Source organism: Hetaerina americana, unplaced genomic scaffold (assembly GCF_022747635.1).
Source record: "Hetaerina americana unplaced genomic scaffold, ioHetAmer1.1.p SCAF_38, whole genome shotgun sequence".
Classification (NCBI taxonomy): domain Eukaryota; kingdom Metazoa; phylum Arthropoda; class Insecta; order Odonata; family Calopterygidae; genus Hetaerina; species Hetaerina americana.
The window spans coordinates 3,571,486-3,590,189 of record NW_027286963.1 but is presented as its reverse complement, the minus strand read 5'-3'; the positions used below and the strand labels follow the sequence as shown (position 1 = coordinate 3,590,189).

Below are 18,704 nucleotides of genomic sequence, written 5' to 3'. Positions count from 1 at the left end.
GCTTCAATTGGTGTAGCAATCAAGCAATCAATAAGGATTTTCTACCTATTTTGAAGGAAGATTTGGTTTGGTCCCCACTATACTTACAAAAAAGTCTACGACGACTTTTTTGTAAGTATAGTGGGGACTTCCTTTTTCTTTCTTTCATTTCTTCTTAACTTCTGCCTGCCTTCATCCTACCACTCTCTACCTTCTTCTGTGCCCCGCTTGCTCAACGTTCTCCCTTTCATGTCACGGCCTAATCAGCATTCCGCAACCCCTTGCAATATTTCCCATATCTATTTTCTCTGCCTTGTTCGTATTTTTCCAGTAACTTCCTCTCTCCTACCAACTCATTTAAACCTCGACGTTTGCCTTTTTCTCAGTCTAAATTTTCGCCATTCATTGAAAGGAAAAACCAGTGAAGACAAACTTTGCTTGATTTACATATAATTTCATCCCATATCTATCGCACTGATTTTCCAATTCGCTCAAAAGTGCTTGCAACCCCTTGGCTGATTGACAAAATAAAGCTTGATTATCAGCAATTCTGTTATAATGAATTCCTCACCGAGTATCATTCCTATCGCCAGTTCTTCTCATACCTCTTTAGCAATTTTTCCCACATATACGTCAAACAGCAGAGGTGATAATTGAAATCCCTGCCTTACTCCTCTTTTAACAAGGCCAATCCGATCTCTCCATCCGTCACTCGTACCTCAGCAGTCTGAGACTTGTACAGATGGCGAATGATTTTCCTACTCCTTCAGTCTACTCTTATTTCGGCAACACATTCATTAATTCCAACCGATTCCGCTTACCGAACACATCGAAATCAACGAATTAAACAAGTACACCCGCATTAAATTGTATGTTGCTTTCTATTAGTGGCTTCATTTCTTCCACGGCATCATGCCTACCTTTCCCTTTTCTGAATCCAAATTGATCATCTCTCAACATTTCCCTCTCCTCCATTCTCTTATTGATTATTTTAAGTATTACTGCGGATCCGTGTAAAATCAAAATTTTTATTCCATAGATCTCAAATATTTCCGATTACAAATTATTATGTATTATATTAAGTTATTACATATCACAAATTATAGATTAAACCTCTTGCTCTAATTGGAAGGATGCCTCTTGAGCAACGATGCTGAAAATCTATTGTGACCCCATCGTACTACGCTAGGCGAGATCATGTTGGTAATATTAGAGAGATTAAGTGTAGAGCAGATAGATTTCAAATGTCATTTTTTCCTCGAATGATAAGGGATCAGAATAACGTTTTCCGACCGCGATAGGGGTAAAAATATTTGGGTAAAAATTAGTCTGATGAGTATTCACCCCCTGCCGCAAACTCAAGCGGTGGCCTGCAGGGCAAAAAAAAATACTAAAATAAAAGAAATATGGTATTTAACTTTTTTGGGTGGGGTGCGAAATCTCTCGGCTTGATTCTTCCCTCATGAATGTAACGAATCAATCCATGATAACTCTTTTTCTTACGTTTTCCTTAGTGGTTACATGGGAATATTGTCTTCCCCCACGGTCTCACATTATATCGAGTTCTTCAATGCTCTTTCTATCTCACCATCAAGATCGCCTGGATTTAAGGTACGATCTACTCATCTACGCCATACGTATTACCTTTCTATGCCTAAAACTACATTGTTTCTCAATGAATTTAATTCATCTCTCTTGATCCTTGCATGGTTCATTCGAAAATTTTCCTGAATTATCATCGATTGTTTGCGCGGAATTTCCCCTATTGCTTCCTCAAAGGTTTTTCACCATGCCTGCACCTAAGGTATCCCCATCTGTCTTATACTGTCTTTCTATGACTAGTCTTACTGGTCTAATGTTTTTGTAATGCATTTCTTCTATACTTGTCTATTCCATCCATCTCTGTTGAATTATTCAACTCTTTGTTCTTTCTTCTACCTTAAAGCCTTGTTTGCATTCTTTCATTTCATTCTCTTGTCTATCTTTCTAATAATTTTTTCCATAATCCACTGTTTTCTTGTCATTTCTGTATATGCTACTCCCCTAGTTATTTTGCGGCTTCCGATATCTCTTTTTTGCTACAATTTTTTTCTATTGTACCCGTCTCTTTGTACTCACATTTCTTGTATAACCGTCTAGTGCATCTTTTTTGTAGTCCCGGTGACACTTATGTGTTCCATTTCCTCAACATTCTCCCTACATCAGTCAGACGTTATATTTCATTTGTACTAAATTTTTACATGAATCCGCATCCGCTCCCCTGAAAATGTGTGATAAAATCACGTTGTTCCTTAATCTATGCCTAACCACGGTATAGTCTGGCTGATATATTTCTGAATACCCGGACATTCTCCATCTGAACGACTCGTGCTCTTACGTACGCTTGTTGTGACGTTTCATCCAAGTGTTCGTTATGCTTAAAAACTGTATATTATACATTCCAAAGTAATTGAAGTTCAATGGAACAGCTTACGGAGATGTCCGACTGCTTCTATACTACATGAGGAACTTTGGAGGTGGCGAAATTGAGAGTAGGATTTGAGTGAAATCGACTGAAAAAATTTGAGCTCCAAATGCCTGGGACTCTCCATTATATTTTCCGAACATGAGATATTTTCTTCAAGTTGACCTTCTTCCTTCCCCTCCCCCTTTCAGCCTTTTTATGTTTTTAGCTCACAAGAGAACTCGCCCTTTCAGGTTATTTTGCTAGTGGAAAAAGAATTCGGACTCTCTGTTCCCCCATCATCATGTGGAATAAAAAACACCCACGGCCGGATCCCACCTTGTTCTTTCCGACGGATGATGATGAACTTCGTGGAGATGATGAACTCGTCCAATTCGAAATCCGGCATTGAGGAGAGGGGAACGGCCGCGGGCGTCGAATCGGCGAAATTCGACCGGTCGATGAATTATTCCAGGGAACCAAATGAGCCAAGGGAGAGGAAAGACCGGCCCAGAAAGTAAACCAATGGACCCTGAAAAGGAACGCAATGAAATTTCGCAGTAACACTCGGGGCGATTCCTGCAGCTTCACGAGAGAGAGTCTCGATCAGTGAAATCACTCCTAAAGTAAGGAAAGGAAGTGTGCAAAGAGGTGAAACCAATTATGGAGGGAAGAAAGTGAACATGACGTATGACGCATTTTTCGCTATCAGCATCCCGGGTGCATCATTCTGACGCACTGAGCTCTCGTTCAAATGATGATAAAAATCTCCAAATTTCGGCCAAGAACAATGCATGCTGTTGGATCTTTTCAAATCGTTGCTCTGTTTGTCTACGTCAAATACATACAAAATGAACAATTCATATAACGATTGTGCCCATTTACGCATCTTTTCGCAATTTAATTGCTGACAAGAACTTTGAAGAAGTTCAATGTAGTATTATCGCAAAGTTTTCACTCAATTATTTATTTTAGCACCCTGCAAGCCACCGCTAGGCTGTGTAGCAGGGGTAAATACACATCAGACTAATTTTGACCCGAATATGATCCTACCGCGGTCGGACGATTTAATTCTGATCCCTTATCATTCGTGGAAAAAATTACCTCTTAAATCTATCTGTTCTACACTTAATGTCTCTAATTTTATCGACATGATATCTCCTACCGTAGTACAATGGGGTTAATAATGCATTGAAAGTGTAGGTATATCGATGATGTAGAGCAATATAACACTTAGTTTGCCCAATAGATCGCAACAATATTAATAGGAAACACGTAAAAGTACACATTTAAGATAGTTTGAGCTTTCTGCCTTCTTCTGGGTAGACTGGGGAAGCCTTAGAGACAGCCAAAAGCTCAAACTATCTTAAATGTGATTGTCCCCTCAAGTGTTTCCTATGTATATATTTGTGTTCTATTGGGCCGTTCAAGTAGTATTATTGCAATGGTAGATAGTAATATTTAAAAATTATAAACACTGCTGCTAACGAAGTTAATTTAAAAAAAATTATCCCTTCCAAAGGTAATTAAATCAGTGAATTAATGGTGACATGGAATTTGTCACGGAAATATGTTTTTGTAATTTATCTTTTTAGTCTAAAATTATTTCATAAACGATTTGCGCTTCAGAAGGTTTCACTGGTGTCAATGAACTTGGTCAGAGTAAATATTTCATTTGAGAAATGTTCAATGTTCTAAACGACCTTAATCAACTCCTTGAGAAATTAAAATAATGAATATATTTGCATTTATAAAGGAATGAATATTATTGGCTACGGTGATAAAACGAAGGAACACCTACGCAGTTTAAGAGTCACAGAGGTCGGTGATGGGTGAATGCTCGGTGGTAGAAATTATGTTCTACGGAATAACTCCCCTCAAACTTAAATTGATATCAGATATAAATGAAAACTGCAAAGTGCTGGAAAAGAATTTTATAGATTTAACTAATCATTCAATTATTATTAATTCAATTATTATTAATCACGAAGCAAATACTTTTTTTTAAAGTTACGTTTGCTCAATGGAACATTCAACAATATGCCACTACAATTTTGCGGTGGTTTATGCATCGTATGTCCTCTCAGAGCAGGAATGCAGTCCTGGGACATGAAGAGTGGTATTATTACACGTACTTTAACACATTTCTCTACCCCTCAAGCGATGTTCCATGAACCCTACCGTCACATGCTCACCCACAACCTTGGAAACTTGATTTAAAGGCTTGCGCTTCGTCGTATTTATTTTCAACTAAATTTAAACCTGTAAATACAGAAATGGGGTCACTTAAAAACCTGACGAGTATCCGTGCAGGAAATCAGCGTACCATACAATTGTGGACCATTGAGATCCACTTCTTAAAACTGCTTTAAACCATTTGAGTTATTAGCCCAGACCGTGAAATTTTACCTCAAGATTCTAAACCTGAAGAGGCAGCAGGAACCCCAAGTTCCAACGAATTGGAGGCAAGTCTTCTTCCCTGAGAGAAACTAGTATCGGAAGGGAACACCACGCCCTTTTCTGGCAGTTGCATTATAATTACGGCGGTTTTTCCGCGCGTGCTTACGAATTAAGAGAGAGAAATAACGAGATACGAAATAAGAAAGAGAACTCTTCGTTTAATTTTTTTTCGCCGGTCCAATTATCGAATAAATTTGACTCGATAATCTTTCCCAAACTGATGTTGGAGTTGGGTTGTTCTCCCAGAGTTATTCCTCCAAAAAAATTACTTGCGCTGAAGATTTAATTTCGCATGGCCGACTTTCCAAAGATGGAAGACAATTATCTATAAAGTTTTATTAAAAGTAACACAGGATATAATTCCGAAAATATCATATTTTATCTCTGTTGGGGGCAAATATCAGGGCCAGAGAAACTGCGATATATTTTTGCTAGTGGCTCTCACTTTTTTATTTAAAATTAGCCGGCTCTAAATCTCAAGATATGATACAATTAAAATCAATTTTATGGGCTTTGACTGGGCTATTTGACTCTATGGAATTTAATTATGAAGAATAATGAAGACTTGGTGATACATCTTAAATCGATTTTGATTTTTCACGCTAATTTATCGAAATACTTTGTCAGTTTAAACATTTTCCTACCCCTCTCTTTCTTATTTGGCTAAACTAATTTGATCTCACCGGAAAAAAGTAAGGCATCACTAAATTTTAGCTTTGTACTTCTGATGGGAAAACGTCAAGTGATAAAATTTATTGTAGGAGGCATGACGGTAAAAGTAAGCTAGGCATATTTAGAAGAATAAATGCATTAAACACAGAAGCTATTACAAAGGGGAGGCGGTTGATGGCTGAGATCGCTTAGCTAACCTTCCCCTCAGAGTAAATACCATTTTTTTTCTAAAAATAAAGTAGTAATGAGGTCACTAATCCACTAATCGAGAGGAATAGAAATTGATGGTTTCCGGCGTAACTTTATGTAATCGATTTGTATTGGAAATTAAAAAATAGTAAATTTGTGATTCCACTGAAAATTTATTACGAGACGAACCGGGTTTCGACGTTCAACGTCATCTTCAGGAGGTTCACCTGAAGATAACGTTGAAATTTGAAACCCGGATAATGCCATAATAAATGTTCAGTGAAATCACAAAGTTACAATTTTTTTTTATTTTCCAATATGAATCGATTCCATAAAGTTACACCGGAAACCATCAATTATATCAAGTGCGCCAGTAACGTAGTTAAGGTCAGCCCCTACAGAAGAAAGATATTCCTCCATTTCGGCCAACCTATCCCAGGTGAGCAATTATCCATCGAATGAAACTAAAAGCCTCAGAATAAAACCGACACGTACTCTTTGAGACGTGATATAGAGATTTTGCAGAGCTTATATGATCTTAGAATAAGAAGTGCAGAATAAGATGAAATTAACATTACATTCGCTCATCAACCATGGCAAATCTCCTGAGATATACCGATGTACCGTGAATCATTAGTATTCGCGACGTGCTCCAAGTCTTCGGAGACAACGGGTCGAGCTAACGGTCTGTCCACAAAGACAGTTTAACACCATCGTCCGATATTCATCACCACCAGGGCGCGGCACAACGCCCCAGACGAAATCCTTAACGGACATTCAAGACATGGTTTCAATTCAGGTCGTACAGAACCTTTTGAAATTTATTTTTATTTGTGAAGGCTCAGAGTTGAATGGGAATCAGGAATCCGACGCGGTAGTTTCTGAGGTCATAAGGTTACTTGAGACCTTCAAGCGTTCACAATGGGTTCTTTCATTATTGAGCCTGTTTTTTGACTATCGTAAAATTTTTAAAGTATAATTTATATTATTTATATATATTAAAGTATAATATATATACATATATATATATATATATATATATATATATATATATATATTTCAACCCGAAAACTCGCCATATGGCGAACACATAATCATTCACATGGACATAGGCATAAGGTAAAGGGATAGAAACACGTATAAAATACAAAAAACAGGATAGTTGGCGAAGGTGAAATCGAACAGATCTCAAGCACAAAAATATTAAAATAATTATATTTTTATTATTACCACTGCTATGTTTATAAATAATATATATCAATCCTAAGATTGGTTTATTCAATCCCTCAGTTTTATCTATTGTGTTTAATCTTAGTATAACCTGATAGCTTCCCTGTTTTACGTCCGTCTCCTTCGCGGGATATTCCTTAAAGTTCCCCTCTATTATGTACCTAACCAATCCATTGTGCTTCAAGTAGTGTTTCCAATCCATCTAATTCCTGTCTTCTCATATAGAGAGTTCTCTCTATATGGTCCTTTCCTCATCTGCTTCTCTACATATATTCTTCATCGTGCCTCACTTTGTCTGTCTATTAAACCTTCAGCATCCTTCAAGAGCACTATATTTCTAAGGCTTCTATTCCTCACTGGTTCACTTTACCCATGTCTCGTGTCCCTGAGCCGTAGTGTTTTATGCCCCATACGAGCACTTTTACGAACTTCATCCCTGTTTGCAAACTCTAGTCCTTCAAGCATGGTTGTTGCCTCTTCATCATGAAAGCCATCTTAGCTTGAACTATTAATCGATTGATGCCGATAAAACTTCTTCCATCTCTTGTTTAAATTTCCGTGGTGGTTAAATTAACAAAGATTAATAATATAAACAAATGAATGATGACTTCTATAGAAATAGCACCTGATGCTCACACATTAAATCACTGCATTGAATGCGACGATACGCAGCGCATGATTATTCGAAATAAACGTCGAATAACTTTGCGTTTGGAACAATAAATTTCAGTAAAAATGTGCAATTAATGAAAGTGATTCTGTTTCCAATTTTAAACAAAATACTTATATTCTGATATCACTTTGATTATAACTTAGACGAGTTTAAGAAACTTACACTCTGTAATAGTCTCTTTGGCCGTAGGAAACAAGCGCGAAACTGTGTCAGTTACTTCAGTCAATCTTGCTCCAGTAAGTCGCTACTAATTGGAAGGTGTTGCACATGTTGTTATTTTAAGTAATGATGCCAAATGAAGGGGAAAGGGGAGGTCACCTCTGTTACGTCATTTCTATGATAAACATATTCGTGTTCGGTCGAAAAACAATTTTGAATGCAGATGAGTAAAGGGGCCTCGCGGGATGAGTAGGGAGTTGGGTCCTTCACCGGGTTCCTCCCTCATCATTGGCTACGTATGTGCAACAAAATCGCCGAAAGAAACAGATAAAAATTGACAATAAAGCCATATAACACACGTGCATTGTGAAACATTCTATCTCATACCAGGAAAGAATAGAAATACTTTGAAATAATGTGTATGGAAGTGAAATATTACATGGAAGTGGGAAATAATACCGTAATTGCGGGCACTTCAGCGTGTTTCGAAGCATCATTTAAGGAATAATAATTTTTTATATAAAATAATTTAAAATAAAGGTAAAAAAAGTACCAAAAGAAGTAGGTGTGACAGAGACATAAGTACCGTTTGTAAAAGCTGGAATGGAGAGTTTGTGGTCACAAAATATTAATGCAATTAATCTAAGACCAATCCTAAATATGATGGCAATAATTGTGATTATTGATAGCGTAAGGTAAAATTATACAAGGGGCTTCATTTATAAGGAAATATATGTAGGTCGGGGTCGTTTCAGCGGAAGATAGGATTGACAAATGTATGCATCCCAAACAAATAAGTGAAGGGAGAAGCATTTGGACATGCAAAAGGATTTTCAAATATAAGTAAGTACAGTTTTGGCAAAGATGTGAGACAGAGTAATAAAGATTAATTTGGAATGAATTTAAAGGTCAATATTAGGTTTACAGGAAGAGATTAGTTATTAGGAACATTTGCTTATTTTTGGAAAATATACTTCAAATACCTAATGATACGCAAAGGTTTACAATAGAACTTGTAAACGCGTGGTGAAAGATTGGTGGATTTATTTTAATTAGAACTTAATAGAGAGTGGCTTTTGAGAGGGAATGGAGAGTGTGAGATGGTATGTAGATGTAGGAAACAGACAGCCGGATATGATGAAGTGAAGGTGGGAGAACCAGATTAAGGAACGATGGATTCGAGGTCATGTGGGAATAACCTGCTGATAGATGAACTTGACTCGTAAACTTTAGAAAAGAATTTGGATCCCATTTGACCAAGAAACGCTTTTGGTACTTACGAAGCAGTAAGTAACAAACCATCAAATTATCTGCACTAAATTACCGCACGATAGGAAAAATTTTAGTCAGAATAATTTCTATCTAATTTTTAAACTTCGCTCCCAGTAAACTCATGGGAATGGGGAAACCCATTATTCATGGGAATTGGGAATCCCATTCTTGATTGGTCAAATTGATATAACTTTATTTACCCCTCATTCATAGTTGTTTCTAATTTAAAACAATAAAAACTGCATACTACTCTAAGCAACAGGTATGGGTTGAGGAAATGCGATATCAAGAAAAATCAATTGCTCCTTACATCTCTCCATTCTCACCCCGCCATCTGTCGACGTACATGTATTTGTATACTGATATATTTTTGGCCATTCAAAAATCGTCACCCTATTATACCGGTATTGCGTCGCAAAAAGACCAAAATGATAGAATTATCTGTGGAATACACAGTGTTTTTACTCTTAAAAACTTTCCAAGGATACCAAAATGTCATAATATCAGGCATGAGTAGGTTATTACTTTTTATTTGAACAATTAAATTTATTTGAGTCTAAAAACATGAGGGTACCATGTTTTAATGTTTGTGGTATCTATGAAAGATGGAGGGTGGTACTTTAATCTAAAGAAGAAAAAAATAAAATGGTTCAATTAAATCGAGTATGTACGAAAAATACTTGTTTCTAGGTCCCTTTTCCCTTGCTTTTGCCCGATTAGTTTACCTGACCAAAAAACTATGCATATCTCAATATACGTATACTGCTTTTGAATGTATCAAATGCCGTCGTTTAACATTTATGACAGATATTATATCACTTTGTAATCGTAGAGAGTAGGTGAATTTCCATAATAAAAATACACCGCATTGGGTGTTTACTCGAAGCATGAAAGGTCTTTGATGAAAATGCTAGTTACCACCAAAAAAAGAACTTGATTAGATATAAACTAGGTCATTAATTTTCCTTATTGCGAGGTTAAGTTTTAATTAGAAAGGCAGAATCTCGAATCAAAAATATAAAACCTTCTAGACAGGATGGCAACATGCGAAAGCAATGAACCGTGGCAGTCACAAAAGCTTACACATTTTTGTACTTGTAAACAATGTTATGACTTCGAAGGCATTGAGTGGTTGCTTCGGTCAAAAATTGTTAACGGAATTTATTTAAATAACAGAGTAATGGTCTTCATCATTCGATAAAAGCTGAGATAGTAGCACTACATATTTAAAAATTGTAAAAAATAATCACGAAGTAAGACCATCAACTGATTGAGGTGGAAAGGTCAAATTTTTATCGTAAAAAAGCGGTATTCAATGTTGGTAACTACTTTTAAATTCTGAACCTCCCTACTTTTCATAAGACTTTGATTTAGATGTGGCCAGGGAATTCAATTTTTGTTAAATTTATTCAATGGAGGGTTTGAAACGACAAGTATTGGATACGAATTCGTACGCAATGTTTAATGGTTTTGTATTTCATTGTTTTAAATGCTATGGATATCTCTTAGCTGTCTTTATATCATATATTTGAAAGTGAAATTTTCTGAAAATATTTATTATGATGTTAAATTATGATGCCAATAAAGACTGTTAAGAGCTTATAAGTTTTCTATGCAATATGTAGCAAACATCATGGTCAACACAGGATGCTAAAATCTTTCCCTGGGGACGAAAAAATAGAATGCGAGTAGTAATAGGTGATAGCCAGGTAGTATCAAGCGAGTCATGATTATCCAGGTTTGTATTTATGGTTATATACTGTGTACAAGCGTTGCACTACTGACCGAAGGGCCCGGGTTCGATTTCCTGGCAAATCCTTCTGAGCAACTTCAGCTTCACCCAAGCTATGTGATTTTTCGGGTACCAGATCTTCCTGGGAAACCATAGCTGGCCCACGGAAAGGCACTTCCCCCTACTCTGATGCTTGAATTTCACACGCCGTTTGGCTTAGCACTGGGTGAACTCTACCATCACCTACCGAACCGACTTTCGGGCAGAAGGGTAGAGTAGTAGGTACTGTGCTCACGGTTATATAATGTGCGCAATAATATTTCTTTCAATTTTAGCAACCGGCAGATTCTAATTCTGAATTAATGATGCATTTACAAACAATATAAGTAGTACCACTTGTTATGTGAAATTCAAACTTGAGACATGAATCAGGAAAGACGATACCACGGTATCAGCTTTTGGTCTTATAGGTGTAAATAATGGAAGTAAAATTATTTTACTTTAAAAATGTTCCATTGGTTTCGAGTAAGAGTTTTCGGATAAAATTATTCACTAAAAATGATACAAAGTAAAAAAAAATGTGCTGAAACAGATGAAAAATGAAGTATCCTCTATTTATTATTTCAAAATAATTTAAAATTTTTCATAACATTTCTCACCATTATTCATATCTACTATTTTCTGGTAGGTTATGTTCTCAACTTTTAACCCGAACACCTTGGGTTCGACTGCCGAATGGGGCATCGGGTGCCGACCGTTCGATCTCTTGGGGAACTATAAATTTTTTCGAAGGTCTGACAGTGTCATACAAAACAAAAGGACAGAAAAAAGGATACGACTTTGTTTCTTGAATATTTCAGTGGCAAAACCACCTTTTTCAAATGGAGGAAACCAATAATTATTAGATAAATAATTGAAAATATATTGAAGTGTGTGTATATATATATATATATATATATATATATATATATATATATATATATATATATATATACTTGGACAGCAACGAACAATATTGGAACACATAAAAATATCACTCACACGTTATTTCTTCCGATGAAGACGGAGCTGAATTCCGTCTATGTACATAATTGAAATTTTACGAGTACATTAAATGTATTTTACGTTGATAGTTCTATCTGAAACGTATCTTTGTGAAAAACAAGCTCTTTTGTTAATAGCATTGTTAAAGTTATCGTATATTAGTCGTAAGTTCGAATTTACTCGACATATTGAAATGAAATATGTAACTTTGTAATTTCAGACGAGCTTTATTAAGACGATCTACAGTTGTTTGCACGTTTGTACTACACTATTTACATCGACCTGTAGGTTTCGACGTTGGACGTCATCATGCCTGATGATAACGTCATCATCAGGCTTGATGACGCCCAACGCTATGCTAATTGCCTTACTTCCTGGTATATTTTGCAATATACTTTCTTCTTTATTTGTCCCATGCATTTTATATATTGGCCTTCCTCTTGGGAACTTTTCTTCTGTTTTTCCAATAATAGCATTGAAAAGTTTTCATTCGTGATAAAATTCCGTCTATTTGATCTCATATCGTGCTTGTTCGCATCTTAGGGATGAAAGGTATTCCTGTCAAATTGTATAAGTTTTTTGATTTTTTAGGGAAACAAGGAAATGCTAGCTATCAATCGTCTTAAATATATTTATTTCCGGAAATTAAGGGAAACGTGTATAGGCGATTCCATGTAGCTAAATTGGGCGAACTCTTCGGAAAAAATATGGGGCCAGAAATCGTCATTTGTTAACGATCCTTTCGCCAGCCAGGTTTATTATAACATCACCAATTCAAAATAAGCAAGCACGAATACTGCAACGGGAAATTTAGCGAAGTGACCCAATGTTGTGAAAACAAATGTGTTAACTTTTTCAATGCAAAAAGCAGTCGCACGACCATGATTCCAACTCGAATCCCTCGAGTACTGACCGAGAAAGTTAATCAAATAAGGCATCCTCTTAAATTTGGAATTTATAACGACTTTAAAGGAACTAGATATGCGGACAAATTACCGTGCACTCTATTAGATATCGCAGATATAGCGGATGTCTCGTATGCATTCATTACGATATTTGTTCAATAGAGATAGATGAAAAACAGTATAACTGACCTAAATGCCTGGCCAGAAATTGATGAATCCTCATTCAAACCTGACTAATGCGAATGGCCTCTGCACTGTGAAATTTCTTACATTTTATAGACTAACAATGCCACCACCAGCGGTAACTAACAACTGTCATAGAGGAAACACAAAATATATGTCATATGGTACATAACTACAAATTTTTTCCAGTGCACTTTCAACATTGAGAAACGTTCAACCACCAACGTTTGAGTCGAACTCTCGATAGTTTATCGGCCAGAGAGATACACAGAAAAATAACCAAATGAGTATAATGGTTATAAAAAAGTGATGATACCATAGAACTATATATACGAGGGGATAATGAGGGGAATAATTGCATGAAACCATATTAGTAGAATAAAAAATACATTTTGCAAGACTTTCCAAATAAGTGTAGGGGTTTGTTTCCATCCAAAACCGACCTCAAGCGGTAGACACCCAAATAATGATAATACCCTCCAGCAATGGCAAGTGTAAAGTAAGGGTAAAGATATTTCAAGGAGATATAAAATAAGAAGGAATAAGAAATCCAAAGCTAAGCTAGAGAACTGGAGATGGTCCGTCACAAAAGAGCGTAGGTTGGCCTTTTAGGCTTCCAAAAACAGTTCACGGAGGTTATTTAACCAAATTTTGTGCTCATATTAAATGCAGATGACAAGGCCAGATGTGCCGCAAATGTTGGGGAAATAAAATGAATTAGATTATAATTTGTACAATGAGCACGCCAACCGCGGAAAATAACACTTACCAACGAAGCTCCTCCCATATATATTTAATACCATTCTGTTCTGCAGCATTGCTCAAATAATAACATTCCAAAATACACAGAATGAAATGATAAAAATCATTATTTTACCAAAATTATTCCTTAGTTTTTTTTGTAAGCAGTCCTCATTATTAATTATATCAAGCATTAGACTTTATTTTTGTGTTGGAAGTCCTACAAAGGAAGTTTTGTTTACATTGCCAAAAATTTGGAGTCCCTAGGTGATATTCAAAATAAAATAATCCCAATCATCTTTACATTAGAACACAACATATATACCCTGGGTTGGACTCACGCTCCCAACCTTAGGAGTAACCGGCAAGGGCATCACCCACTGGGCTAACCAGGTCGACAAAGAATACACTCACGCGACAAGTTGGGGATGAAATAAGGCGAGGGAAAGAAAGAGAGAGCTTTCTCCGGGCGACCCAAAAAACGAGGTACGCGGGCGGCACTTCCCTTCTCAAAAGCCTGTGCCTTTAAAATATAATCATAAATTAGAGATTTCCATTGTAGAATGAAGTTAGAGGTCTCAAGAGACAAACCGACCCAGGAAACCTTTTTCGGTGCAATGTATTCATGCATTTGTTCATTCACTCATTGAAACAGACGAGCTTATTCATTGTCACTGAATAATAATATGTCTCATCGTAATTCAGTCAGATATGGTTTAATCATGATCAGTTATATGTGTTCTAATTTGCTACCCTTTATTAAAGCGCAATAAAATATACTAGGAAATGGGAAACCGGAAGTAGTTTTCAGGAGCACAAGCAAAAAACCGCACTGGTTTTAAGCTCCGCTTCACTCGGTTAGGCATGAAAATAAAATTTCTCACTGAAAAAAATGCACTAATAATTTATTTTTTCGTGCATTTCATGACTTCATGGCTTAATTCTTGGCTGGTGAAATAGAGGTCGACTCCTAAATGCCGGTTTTAAATCTTAGAGAGTAAACTATGTGATCATAGACAGGTTTTATTTTAAATCAGTGCAGGTCTCCAGGGAACCTGAATTAATGTATTCATTTGCTTGCATATGCTAAATTTATGGTAAATGCAATTAATGTTGAACTGAAATTACCGAGATCATAAGGCACAAAAACGGGTAATTATGGGAGTAATTGGGTCTCCCACGATTTTTTATCCTGCAATCAGGAATGCTTTTTAAATAGACCTTCCCACGAAAATCCTTCAGATGAAACAGTTTTTACTAAGGATCCTACTTTTGCCACATTGAGAGCACTCCATGGAGCGATATTTCCTTCACTTAGCAGCGTTGGGAATCTTTCCCTAAAACTTTCTCCGGTCGGCCCCATACGTGTTTATGTTTGATTTTTGTGCAAGTCACTTCGTGAGGTTTTGTTAGAGGGACCTGTTTGAATTTGGGTGATATGAACAAGTGGAAATATAGCAGGAATTGATTTTATACCAATTTCCTTTGCCTTTTTTTCTTCACTACTCTTTCCATAAAGATACGAAAGTAGAAGAATCGCAATTCCACAATATCTGTGGTGACTAAAATCCCACATCACCAATTGATCGGTTCTTAGGTGAAGCATAGGTAATGGGCCACACTCACCCTTGGGGGATCCGTCACCTTTCTCCTTCTCATTCCCCGGCTTGGCAACAACCAACGATGTCGTAGACTTAAAGGTCTCCTGCGTTTTCCAGTTGTCCCACTCTGGATCCACCATGCTCTTGGGCACATCCACTGCCATCTCCATCTCTTCGATCATCACCTTCTCTCCTACCTCAAACTCTTCCGCTCCCTCCTCGACCAGCTCCTCGTCCTTAAGCATATAAATAACTCCCCCGGGGGGGTCAAGATAAGCGGGTTGCTGCTCTCTCTTAGTCCTCCTGTCCACCGGTCCTAGTTGGTGCCGCTGTTGGTGCTGCGGAGGTTGATGCTGCATGTAATGGTGGTGATGCGGGTTCGGTCTGGAGAGCAGTCCAGTGGGATCCCAGTTTCCGCTCCCGAGGATAGCCCCGGCTTCCTCGACGTGGTCCGTCGAAGGCACCGGTGTAGGCATAATGTGGTGGTGATGAGTCTGCGAGTACGTCGCTACCTGCAACCAGCGAGGCAAATGTCTCTCTCCATAGCCGGGGGGGCCGCGGTGGTGTCCCCCTACGCCCACCATACCCCCGCCGCCTCCCCCCACATGCCTACGGCCCATCATGCCTCCAACACCCCCGTTCATCGTGGGGTGAAGCTCCGCCACCATTTCCTATGACCGCGCCGGGAAAGGGCACGGCACGTGCGCCTCCTCCCGGAAGACCAGCCTCGGGCGTTGAGGTCTCTAATGCAGGGACGTCAGGCGTTAAAGTTTCCGGTGTTACCTAAAAGGCACTGTTGACACTGCGAGCGATGAAAAACTTCCGAGCGAGGACAACGAACTGTAGAAGGGAGGTGAATCTTTCGTTTTATTTTTCTTTTACCCTAAAAAGACGTAATCTCACTCACTCAAGCGAAAGCCGTTTGTTGTCGCACTGCGCGTTGATGTCATAATATGCTGTCGGTAAGGGCATGACCGACAGTTTCACCCATCGGTGTTGATCCTCCCTCTCTTGCGTTAATTTTTGAAGTACTCCCTATTGTTCCTTTGCCGAAAAACACCACGCGCTGCAAATCAAATCAGAAGTTCGGAGAAAAAAAATCAATGTAAACGTCCTGATCAATAAAAAGTGAAATTAAATCCAGTGACACGAACAAGATCGACGATGAGAAAAAAAGGGAAACAAAAATGTAATGTCATCTGATATACTCCTCTCTTACACTCTTTGCATTTCGAGATTTGGCGAAAATTTGACTTCCCTAAGTCGTTCCATAGGCACTTCACGGGTCAGTCGCTAGTGTTTCCGCGAAATGAAACACGACGACCTTACCACTTGTTCTCTCGCCGGAGACTGTCGTGTCTTACTGAATCTTTGTTGTTTGGCTCAGCGTGCGTGTGTATGGGATTTTTCTTAAGCCTCTTCCGCCTCTCCTCCTCCTGCCACCACCGATGGAAAAAAAGCAGAAAAGAAAAGCCTCCACTTCCCCCTCTCAAGTCACTTTTTTCCCCTCTCCAATGCTGGAGAGGGCGCGCACTCTTTGCTCTAGGAGCCACACCGAATCCACGCTTACTCTCTAGCGTCCCCGTCCTCTCCTTCCATTTTGAACGGGCCTCTTCCTCATTTCCCTGGCATCACATTCACAATGCGTGCCCCTCCTCCCACTGTCCTGCACCATTCCAAGTCCCGTCCCCATCCCCCTTCATCGTTTTGGCTCCCAACGATCCGCTCCCGTGGCGTACACGTGGGAATGCGACCGCCGCGTCTCTTCTCTGCGAGCGGCGGGGGAGGGTGAGGGTCGCTCACTATAGAGGGAATCGGGCGGTGGGGCAGGGAGTCCGGGGGAATGGCAAGGATGTGCGCTCTTGAGGCAACACGGGACGAGTACAAGAAGCGCTCTTGTTGAGATCGTTATGGGTTCGCTCAAAACGGAGGATCCCCTCTTCGAGCTTGTTTGCGCAGCCATACCCTTTAATCCTAAGCGCTTACTTCAATTGACTTTATCTCCTATTGATGATTTAAAAATAAGGTGAACAGCCAGTTCTTAACCTTAGATTTGGACACTCCTATCTAAGAGGTTATAAATATACGTAAAACTTGCTATATATATATATATATATATATATATATATATATATATATATATATATATATATATATATAAATATAAATGTGAGTACATTTAAAAAAATATTTTTTTGATTTAAAGAAAAACACAAATGTATTCATTTTGTATACGCAATTTTTATTTCTTTATTCTCATTTGAAAATATTAGTTAGTGGATAATAATTTTATGAACTATGATGACAAAAATTTCGAATTAGATGATACCGTTAGGGAATCAGTAATTTTTTTTCAAATGACTTAGGGGAAATTAGCTTTTAAATTAATCTATGTAATTAATCTATATATCTTAATATACAAATCTAAATCATATATATCTAATGGCATATTTTCTGTTATTTTCTCTAACTAAAAATTCTACTTTTTTAGTTAGCCAATACCCCGAATACACTCATTTTAACTACGAATTAATATAGCGACCGAACCAGATTTGATGTTAACACAATGGAATGCCTAAGAAGAGAGTGGAATAATTATTTTGGCATTGGACGCAATATCTGTTTCCTAAATGCTACAGGATATATAAAAGAATGACAGGGAGAAATAAATTTTGCAAGCCATATGATCGCAACAAGTACATTATCTCGTGTTTCCATAGGTAATGAAGTCTAAATGTAGATTCTTCTTCTGCTGGGCTCTGCACTTCAAATTCACTAAATCTCTTTGAATTTTTAGTTAAATATCAACGGCATTTTCACCGGGTAAATACCGCGTATCAAAGGACCTAAAGCAAAGGCTAGTGGGTTGAGGAGTGTGTTCAAATATTTACCTAACTGCGTGCTTCAGTGAAATCGATGGAATTTTTCGCATAAAAAAATGAGTTCTTTTTCTGCTTGGGATTTGTTTGCCTAGCGTTTTAGCATGGAAAAGCTATGTTTATACAACTTTATGGATGAAATATTAAATTAAATTCTGGATGCACCTTATCGTATCCTAACCAATAAACAGTGGAAGGAACACCTATTTGAAAATGGTACCACGAAAGTGAACGGTGAAAGGAAAAAAGGATGCAATGATACTCTCTCATAAAAGAGGAAACCTACCTTATATTTATCATGACCCATAAGTGCGGTCATTGTTCATATTTGCATATTGAACACACATCACTGTCCTTAAGTACATTTCTGTTTTGCTTCATACATTGAGTTGGCTACTGAGATCCTGGTACCGTTTAATCTGAAAGTTCACAGCTGACGCCTTCGCTCAGCAATTTTTGAGGCAAAATACATGTCCATTTGTTGTCCAGTCACATTGTATTAAAGGCAATCGTAAAGCAGCTATAAGAAGAAGAAGAAGTCT

At 37.8% G+C, this 18,704-nt stretch overlaps 1 protein-coding gene across 1 annotated transcript in view; it reads right to left on the bottom strand.

Annotated features, from left to right (window-relative positions):
- The window catches only part of LOC139691555 (proton channel OtopLc-like), a 124,344-nt gene extending 108,393 nt beyond the window's left edge, over positions 1 to 15,951 (bottom strand). The window contains exon 1 of the mRNA XM_071589428.1: positions 15,309 to 15,951. Coding sequence (XP_071445529.1) covers positions 15,309 to 15,951 — 643 coding nt within the window. The remainder of the gene's footprint in view (positions 1 to 15,308) is intronic.
- Between the last annotated feature and the right edge of the window lie 2,753 nt (positions 15,952 to 18,704).